The sequence below is a fragment of the Pseudorasbora parva genome, chromosome 17 (assembly GCF_024679245.1).
Source record: "Pseudorasbora parva isolate DD20220531a chromosome 17, ASM2467924v1, whole genome shotgun sequence".
Classification (NCBI taxonomy): Eukaryota; Metazoa; Chordata; class Actinopteri; order Cypriniformes; family Gobionidae; genus Pseudorasbora; species Pseudorasbora parva.
Window position 1 is genome coordinate 38,545,970 of NC_090188.1, and position 9,893 is coordinate 38,555,862.

The following is a 9,893-nucleotide window of genomic DNA, read 5'->3' on the forward strand; positions in this document are numbered from 1 at the left end:
ACACACACACACACACACACACACACACACACACACACACACACACTTTCTCTCTCTCACGTGCACTCTTCTCTCTCCCTCTGGTTGTTTCGGTTAAAAGGAATGGCTACTACTGTTCTCTGCTTTTCAACAGATCATTTGCACAAATTTTTTCTTTATTTTTAGTATCTGAAGCTATAGCAGCAACATTGAAAGCTCCAGTGTCAGTGACACGAAAACTTGTGTGATCGCGGCCGGCTCGCGGGGCAAACAGCCGTGCCGTGTATCAGCTGATTTGATGCGATGATCAAATTAAATGACTCGTAGCGTCTGCAATATCTCACGACCGTCCGAATTCGCACAGTGTACGCCCGCCTTTAGGGAAGACACTACAATTAAAAACTGAACGTGTCTGTTCAATATAATGAGTGAGTCACCGCGTGAGTATCACAGCACTGAGCACTAACTGCAGGAGTGAGATAAATGAGCTGAATGAGCTCTTGTGATGAGAGCTGAGGTAATCGCGACTACACTCGCGGCATACATTCACAACGCGACTTCAGTCTGGCACGCGTTTCAGTTCATGCCTTTGCAAGCTTAACTTTCATAGAAATTAATTTGAGAAGTTAGAAGACTTACATTGCTCACCATAGCTCCGTTTAAATGAGTGCCTGTAGCTGAGCTGAGCTGTGAGTGTGATCTCCATCCCCCATGCGTGGGTTCAAAACATGCGGAAATGGCTCCCTCTGCTGGCTGTAGTCTTTAGCCTTTGGCCAAATGTTCCTCCTATGATGCAAATATCGTCAATTTGCATCATAGGAGGAATTTTTCCAGAAATAAAATGGATAAATCTCTCGTCTCAGGGGGATATGAGGGGGGAAAGCACAATCATTTGAATATACTCCAGGGTTTCTACTGATACAAAGCCATATGCTAATCGCTGAAGTAACCCTTTAAACGGCAGTTCACAAAGAATCAATGCGTCCGTGGCAGTGAAATGGGAAATAACACAAGGTAATGAGATGCACGTTGAACTTCTTTTAACTTAAGCTCACTGTTTTAGAATGCCGTTTCTTACGCGACGAGAGACGCAGGCGCAAAAGTCAGCAACTATAGTAGCAAGTACTAGCCTACTGTGCGTTTGAGATTTCATGTGCATAATATTGACAGGCTCAAAGGTGTTATCATAATCATCTACATTATATTATATTATTATCTGTGTGGAGACATTTCCCCACAAAGTAGGGAATACCAGGATACACACACACACACACACACACACACACACACACACACACACACACACACACACACACACACACACACACACACACACACACACACACACACACACACACACACACACACACACACACACACAGTGTATTCAGATGACTTTAGCTGTGGTCTTACACTGCTAGCCTACATTGTACTACTGAAGAAATTAAAATAAGCTTTTTATTGTTTAACAATATTTCATCTTTGTTATGAATGAGTTTGTCTGGAATTTATAATTTTTACTTTTATATTTTATGTTGCATTTATTTTGTTCTTTAAGATAGGCTAATACTCAGAGGATCTATGTCAAAAATATCAAATATAATTTTTTAATATTAAAATATAATTTATTTCATTTTTAATCTCCAGATCGTTGTTTGTATAGGTCATAGTTTGACTCAAGCTTTTTTGCTCAAAGGTGAAGACCCAACTTTATGCATGTTTTGTAAGACCGTCCTGGGTTTAAACAATAATGCTCGTTTATCAAGTGATTTCACTTAAGGATGTTTAGTAAGATTAAACTCTAATCTGTGCAAACATTAAACTTTGCTGAAATTAAAAACCTTGATTTGGTCTCTACACTTCATTATGGTAACTCTGCTAAACTATAATTACTAAAACTAAAACTGAAACTAAATAAATAAAAACTAAATAGAAATGTATTTGCAAAATAAAAACTAAACTAAAACTAGCAAAACCATTTGTAAAACTAACTAAAACTAAACTGAAATTTGTAGCAAAATTGAAAACGATAATAAAATAAAAACTAATTTCAAAAAGCAAAACTATAATAACCTTTGGTCTCTTATCTCAAAGACCTTTCTCAGTGAGAATGGGCAAGTCTTCTAGCCTGACAAGCCAGACCCACATCAAGATGTTTGGTCTGGAAACTCACCATTGACGGCTCAATCTGAGGGGCGGGATAAACGGTCGTCTTTCAAACTCCCTCTGCACGCGATAGGATAGCGCTACAACCAACCAGAGCAACGAAGGTGAAACAGAGCTCGCTGACAGATTAAACATTCACCGTATCCGGTCGGCTAAACTCTGAACACATCTTCCCTTTTTAAGAATGACTTCAGTGCCGTTCTTTGTTCTTTTCTCAGAGAAAAGCTGAACTCCAAGTCGTCCAGAGTCGCGGTCAAAGCTGATTCAAAAGACCGCCGCCGTTCGCCAGTTTCTGTGTTTACTAGAAGCACGCAAACGCAACTCGGCCGTCGTCATTATAGCCCCGCCCACCGACTCTATACACGATGTGATTGGCCCGGCAAGAGTTTGGCGTTTACAGCTCAGAACTGTTTTGAGAGTTGCTAGACGACACTCGCGGGCAGATTAGATTTGCTGCCGCTAGGGTGCGTCTGGATTTCTAGGCTACAAGTCTTCTTCTTCATCAGTTCCTCTATTATGTGGTGTGCCCCAAGGGTCCATTTTAGGGCCGCTTCTCTTTTCAATTTATATGCTGCCATTGGGTGCCATTTTTAAGAAACATAGGATGTCCTACCACTGCAATGCTGAGGACACAGTTTTATCTACCGGCAAAAACTGACGGTTCTTATCCCTTGGACATACTGTGTGATCAAATGTTGGATGGCTAATCATTTTTTGCAATTAAATGAAAGCAAAAACAAAATTTAGATTTTAGGCCCATCCAGATCTTCATCTCCTTTTAATTTAGGTTCTCTCTCCGCCAGTGTTCAAGCTAATGTAAGGAATCTCGGGGTTACATTTGATTCGTCGCTAAACTTTGATAAACAAATCAGTTCAGTGGTAAAGGGCAGTTTCTTTCATTTGAGATCAATCGCAAAATTAAAACCAACATATTTAGAGACCATAATCCACGCCTTCATAACATCACGTCTGGACTACTGTAATTCTCTGTGCTGTGGCCTGCCTCTCCTACAATCTCTCGCCTGCAAATGATCCAAAATGCTGTAGCGAGACTTCTTACCGGCACAAAAGAGAGATTTTAGCGACTTTACACTGGTTTCCTGTATCGGGTCTAATGCATTTATATTTTGTATCTGCCTTGTTTCTTTTTATGTTTTCTATTTATATGCACATTGTCTTACTGTACAGCACTTTGGTGTAACTCTGTTGCTTTTGAATGTGCTTAGAAATGAAATTCGACTTGAATCTGTATATGACCCGTTTAAACTCCTCTGGTGATGTATTTTTTATTACCTTTCTGGACATGCACAGTATAGTGTGAATATAGTTGGATACGCTCTCGGACTAATATAAAATATCTTAAAGCTACACTGTGTGATATTTTCCCCCATCTAGCGGTGTAAAGGTATATGACAAGCCAGTGACTATTAGTTTCTGTTCCTCTCAATTCCGATTTCGTTTTAACTCCTACGGTGGCCAATTTAGTCCAAGATTAGCATGGCTTCCAGTTCGACCTCGTCCATGAGTGCCATCGAGTGTTAAAACGCGAAAAGCGAAGCTTGAATTTACGGACCGTATGTCCCTCTTTGGCTAATGTACTTTCAAGATGGAGGGGCAACATGGCGACCAGCATTCGAACCCCTCACCCGTATGTATTTTCAATGGCATATTATAAACTTACGAGAATACTTTATTACTTGAAAGAAGTAAAAATACATTAATGAGGACCATAGGCGTCGCTAGGCCCTTTTTAGGGGGGCTTCAGCCTTCAGACTTATGCCTCAGCCCCCCTAAAAAATATGTGATTAACCTTTAAAATATATGAAAGCTGGTGGCAGGCTTAGGCTTCGTCCCGTCTTTTAGTCTGTCTGTGTGTTGAGTTCTTTAATTCGCTGCCGCAGCGGCGCCGAGCAGAGCGCACGTCAGAAGCAGAAGTGTGTGTGTGTGTGTGTGTGTGTGTGTGTGTGTGTGTGTGTGTGTGTGTGTGTGTGTGTGTGTGTGTGTGTGTGTGTGCGTGTGTGTGTGTATGTGTGTGTATCTGAGCCTCATTGGTCTGTTACCGCTCCTCAATGTCAAAATATTTCAGAAAACCAATCAAATCAGAGTAGGCGGGCTTTATGTTCAAACAGAAACTGCTGAGGCCATGAGCGCGAATTTTAGGAACGCAACTCGACAACGAAAGCGGGAGAAATGTAAGCAGTTGAAATAAACATTTATGTTTGACAGCTGCTGCTTTAAGTTAGAAATGTTAAACAATAGACAAAAATATTCAGGCAAATGAATAATCATTTGTCTAATTTCGTTATTCTGAGATGAAAATATGCCTAGGCCTAATTAACGAACAAGAAATATTAACAAAGCCATTTTCAAGAGATTAGGCATATTGATAATGAATGCGTATATATTGTAAATTAATATAATTCCATTTGTAACCCTCAGTAAATTAAAAAAAATCTCAGTTTTTTTTAGTATTGGGCATATTAGTAATGAATCAGTTTATATAGTGAATTAATTTAATAAACTTAAACTTTAATAAACAGTACATTAACATGTCTAAGAAAATTATTCATAAAACATATAAATGTATGTTAATATGTAGGCCTAAACCATATTTTTACTTTCTTCGCTGACGAAAATGGAAAAACTAGTCTAGCCTATATCAGTCAAAGCTCAGCGTTGTGAGGGGAAGAGTCAGGGCAAGATAAAAACAGAGAAAGACAAATAATTACTGCCCAGTGAAATGGTTTTCAAGCTATTGTTATCTAATTGTTTGGCCTTCAGAACATCTTAAAATGCACATATGTAGATCATAGACTTCAAATTTTCTTGGGGGACCATGCCCCTGAACCCCCCTAAAATTTGGGATCTCTGTGAATATAAACCTGCCAACATTATTGGGTATGATTAATGCATGTATGCTACAAAATGGCCATGCAGTAAGGTATTAATATTAGTTTTATACGTAATAATTAACAGCCAATATCCTATGGGTATGCATGTTTGTAAGCTAGTTAATAGCACAATTTGGACCCCAAACTAAAGTGTGAATTGTTTTTCCATAGGCTACCCTCAATGGGGGCTAAGCCCCCCTAAAATGAAAATCCTAAAAACGCCCCTGATGAGGACATATTTTTGAAATAACTAAGTTTTTTTTTTAGCTAAGAATAAACTAAAAAAGTTACACAGTGTAGCTTTAAACTGTGTTCTGAAGATGAACGGAGGTCTTACGGGTGTGGAACGACATTACGGTGAGTCATTAACAATCAATTTCATTTTTGGGTGAACTAACCCTTTAAATATTAATAAATATAAGAACTTAAATAATAAGATAATTCTTCTTATAATAAGTTAAAATAATAACTAAAAAGGAAACATTATATAACCATTGTATTAATATGCAATAATATAGCAATATATAGTAAAACATAAATAAATTATTTACCAAAACATTTTGATGCATGCAGAGACATCTAGCATTTCTGAGTTATGATGATGCAGAGGAATCACTGAATCAAAGCTTTGAACTGAGTCATTAAACAGGTTTAAACTTTTTATTAAATAAATCGTCGAAATTAAGTTGTTAACTATTCAATAAATGTGTTCAGATCGATGCGCGGTCACGCGCTCTGCTCATATAGTGATTGTAGTTTTAGTTGCTATGGCGACGCGTGTTATGAATTCTGACTCATCTACACGCGCACCGATCGCGATCTGTTGCTGAGAGAGACGAGGCGAATTCACAAACATTTGCAGAATATTTTCTGTGCGATCTTGAGATTTTGAAGCTGAGATTCCTGTGACGAGACTTTTATTCTGGAAAAACATCGGAGCATATATCCTTTAACTTTTTTACACAGTTATATTTCTGAGTTTTGAGTAACGTTAGTTCTTATTATTTCGAAGGATACTTTTGTCTTCTTGTTCTTTTCTTATTTTAAACTTTTCTCGAGTTTTGTTTATTTTTTGTTTTTCTTTTCTGAGAGGAGTATTTCTGAGGAGAGTTTATTGTGTTGTATTGTATTTTGTTGTGTGTTTTGTATTGTTTTTATTGCAGATTGGAGGAGGATGTCGATGGCTCATATGATGGCTGAAGAAGGAGGTGAGGGCTTTAGTTTTTCATTTGTTTATGGGATTTTATGTTATGATGTTGTACAATGATTGACTATATTATTGTGAAGAAAATAGTGTGAGGTAACTCATTTGATCCCCCAATTTTGCCAGCAAAGTGATCACATGTATTTGATTCCTGAAATCAACTTTTAATTGACCAATGACATTGATTATTGATCATTATTAAAACATGAATAACTTACTATGTGATGAAATATTCCAGCCTCAGGCCGCTCCAGATCCAGGAGAGCCGCCTTCTCTCAGACGGCTGGTCAGGAGGTTTGGAGACCCGGTTCTGATGAACATGATCAGGATCCGCTGCCAGACCCGACCCACACACCGATCCTGGAGCTTCCTTCACATTTAGCAGCTCTGTCTTCTGAGTTTTCTGTGTCCCCAGGTCCGACTGACAGGAGGAGCGAGTGGCAGAGCAGCAGCCGGCGGAGCCAAGATGATGGACACCCGTCCACTCCATCCAAACGCTTTCGCAGAGGTCAGAAAAGGCTTTTATTAATGAAGTTATGGCTCAGTTAACATATAATGTGTCATTGAAAATAGAAAGTTGAAAAAAAAATGATGTTACAATTTGATGTGACTACTGACATTGATTATTAATATTATTAAAAATGTCTTCACCAGGCATCATGTCCACATCATCTTTGTCCCTCTCTGAGGACATTATAGTGCGGCGGTTCTGTAGAGAGACGTTTAGCCTCAGCAGCAGAGGCTCGTAAATCGTCGACTGGAGGTGGAGTGGCGATAGATCAGACAGCCGAAACGAACAGGGCAGTTGCAGCGACTGTTCTTTGTCCAGGTCCGACAGCCTGGAAGAGTGGACGTGCCCTCCGCTGCCAGGTCAAGTTCCCGTCGAGCCAGCGGAGACTTCACATGGCCTTACGGAGGCTTCCCCAGTGAAGAGCTCAACAGGTGAGACTCAAATAAAGCTGGGCGGTGTAAAGGGTACAGGTACAATTAATTAAACTTTACTGGTAACCATTTTAACAGTAAAATGTAAGCCTATTTAATTTTATGATTGCCTAATTTGACGTCAGATATGTTTGTAATAATTCAGTTTTGTTTTCTTCATATCAGAAAAACCTTCAGTATGTAAGAAGAGGAAAGGAGTTGGTCCTTTCCTCAGGAACGCGTGGAAGGCTGTGAAGCGTTCGCTCCTTTGCTGTTGTCTCAGTGCTGTGGATGTTGTGGAGACTTTTGTTCCTCCAGCGGATCTGGAGCCAGAGCCTGATCCTGGTCCATCATCACCTGATCCCGATCACGCTGGAGTCAAACCAAATAATGGTCAGTCTGCAGACATTATTTCTCCAACATTCTTCTAAGCAGTATTATCGTCTTGTTTGAACTGAATTTTTTCATATAAAACAAAGGATGTAGCAAACTCATATATTTCTCATATTTTCTTTTTCAGACTCCTTTGAGACTCTCTATCACGTGGGCGAGATGATTGGATCCGGAGGATTTGGAAGAGTGTTCAAGGGAACTCGGAAATTTGATGGCAAAAAGGTAAAGCAATCTTGCATCAAAACATATTTATTCAGATGGGTTAATACTTAGATGCTCAAATCATAAATGTTATGTCCAAAGTCAGGTGGTTGAACACTGTTACTGAACACTTTTTTTTTTTTTTTTTTTTTGCAGGTTGCCATCAAGCAGATGCGCAAAATTGACAATAATTGTTATCTTGATATTGTAAGTTGGTCTAAAGTTGATTGAGTATTTGTTGTTTAAGTGCTGATTACTGTAGTCAATACACCTGGAGGAAGCATTAGGTGTAAATGTAATAGATCAATAAACCTGGAAAGGCTCTGATGATCGTATCTATAAAGATCAAAGAAAAGTTTTCTTCCGATTTTTACCCAGCTAACCTTCTGTCTTCTACTTTCCTCTAGCCTGGCCATCCCGAACCTCTCGTTACAGAAGTGGCGCTGCTGCTTATGATGAGGAAAGAACCCATAAGCCCCTACGTCATACAATTATACGACTGGTTTGAACATCCTCGGACATTCAGTCTCATAATGGAGTTCCCTGAACCCTGCGAGAGCTTGCTGGACTTCATCATTCGGGATCCTCAACTGGATGAAACTACAGCACGGGTCCTCATGCGACAGGCTGTGCTGGCAGTACAACACTGCATCGAGCATGGCGTCTTTCATAATGACGTTCATGCACAGAATTTCCTGGTGAAGACAAACACGTTAGAGCTCAAGCTGATAGACTTCGGCTGCGGTCAGCTACTTAGTGCTGATGGCTACGAGAGAAAAATATACCGTGGTGAGTATTTCTGGAGTCTGGAAACCTGGATGTAGTGACTTTCTGATTATTTGACACTTTGAAAAAAATTGCTCAACAATGTGCAAATGTGTTGCTTACAGGAATACAGGCTTACTGCCCACCTGAAGTCTTCACAGAATCTCGATTCCACGCCGTCCCAACAAATGTCTGGGCTCTAGGAGTGTTGTTGTTCGAGATGGTGAACGCACGTTCTCCCTTTGGCAACAGAACGGACATCACACAAGCCAAAGTTACATTTCAGAACTCCAACTTATCCAAAGGTGAGTGAAAAATATTGACAACATTGATAAACACACACATAAAGCAAAATCTCTGAACAGAAACAGGTAAAGGTGAAGTATGTAAGATTTTTCATGTTTAAATACGTTGAGTTTATTGTCCATCAGATGCTGTTTTCATAGATGCCAACATTCGTGTCACATGGTCATGACTAACCAGCTTTCTCCTTAATAAATTTTGCACAGAATGCAGTGATCTGATTAGACAGTGCCTAGCCCGGGATCCAACGAAACGGCCGACGTTAGAGCAGATGTTACAACATGAATGGATTAGAAATGATCTGGAGAAGTTCAGGAGAAGATCAGGAGATTTACTCGATCAGTGATTTCAGGTGTGAGGAAGTGTAACAGACAGAGTAGGATTATTATCATTTATCTTCAATTCTGGATTATTTGTAGTGCAGTTTAATTTATACAGCGCTTTATACAGATTGTTTCAGAGCGGCTTCACAGTAATAAACAGGAAAATAACACAATCATTGATTCAATCGCAAGAATTCGGTTCTGTTGTAAATCAGCTCTAAAAAACCTTCATGAGTTGACATGTTCATCTAATCTTTGTATTGGATAGGAAATACCACTTGCTGTCCTTGGTGAAGGGCTTGAGCTGGAGACTTGAGCCGAAGCCTGAAGTCTGACCTCGACCTGCCAGAACTCGAGCCGCCACACCAGAGATCAGAGCCGGCCCACGTCTGAGCAAGAACACGAGAGATCCAAGACATCAACTCATCACAGACACTTTTGCTTTGTTTTAAAAGTCATTTCTGCTAAGACAACCCATCTTTATTTATGTAGTGTTTTATAAATGACCAATCAATCTCTTCGACGAATTAAACAGGTTTTTACTGAATCCTGCTCCATTTCTGTAGACTCTGTTGCTCCCGTTAAGCCCAGGAAAGCTGAGGGAAAGGCCCCGCTCAGCCTTGGCTAAATGATTTTACTCGCTGTCTTTGACAAGAGTGTTGTAAGGCAGAGCGGAAGAGGAAAAGCGATAAACTCCAAGTATCTTAATGTTTAAGTGCATGCGTAACCAGTTACCAAAAATCAGGG

General features: G+C 39.7%; 1 protein-coding gene across 2 annotated transcripts; it reads left to right on the forward strand.

The window, feature by feature from the left end:
• The first annotated feature begins 7,048 nt into the window (after positions 1-7,048).
• LOC137044927 (serine/threonine-protein kinase pim-2-like) lies at positions 7,049-9,590 on the forward strand. 2 transcript variants are annotated; one of them, XM_067421318.1, is made up of 8 exons: positions 7,049-7,182; positions 7,348-7,554; positions 7,682-7,776; positions 7,912-7,962; positions 8,163-8,544; positions 8,646-8,825; positions 9,030-9,175; positions 9,415-9,590. In XM_067421318.1, exons 3-7 carry the CDS (start codon positions 7,714-7,716, stop codon positions 9,167-9,169), a joined length of 816 nt encoding a protein of 271 aa, XP_067277419.1. In that variant the 5' UTR covers positions 7,049-7,182; positions 7,348-7,554; positions 7,682-7,713; the 3' UTR covers positions 9,170-9,175; positions 9,415-9,590. The 2 variants fall into 2 exon arrangements, with proteins under 2 accessions (XP_067277419.1, XP_067277420.1); XM_067421319.1 differs by lacking the exon at positions 9,030-9,175.
• Positions 9,591-9,893: the final 303 nt, after the last annotated feature.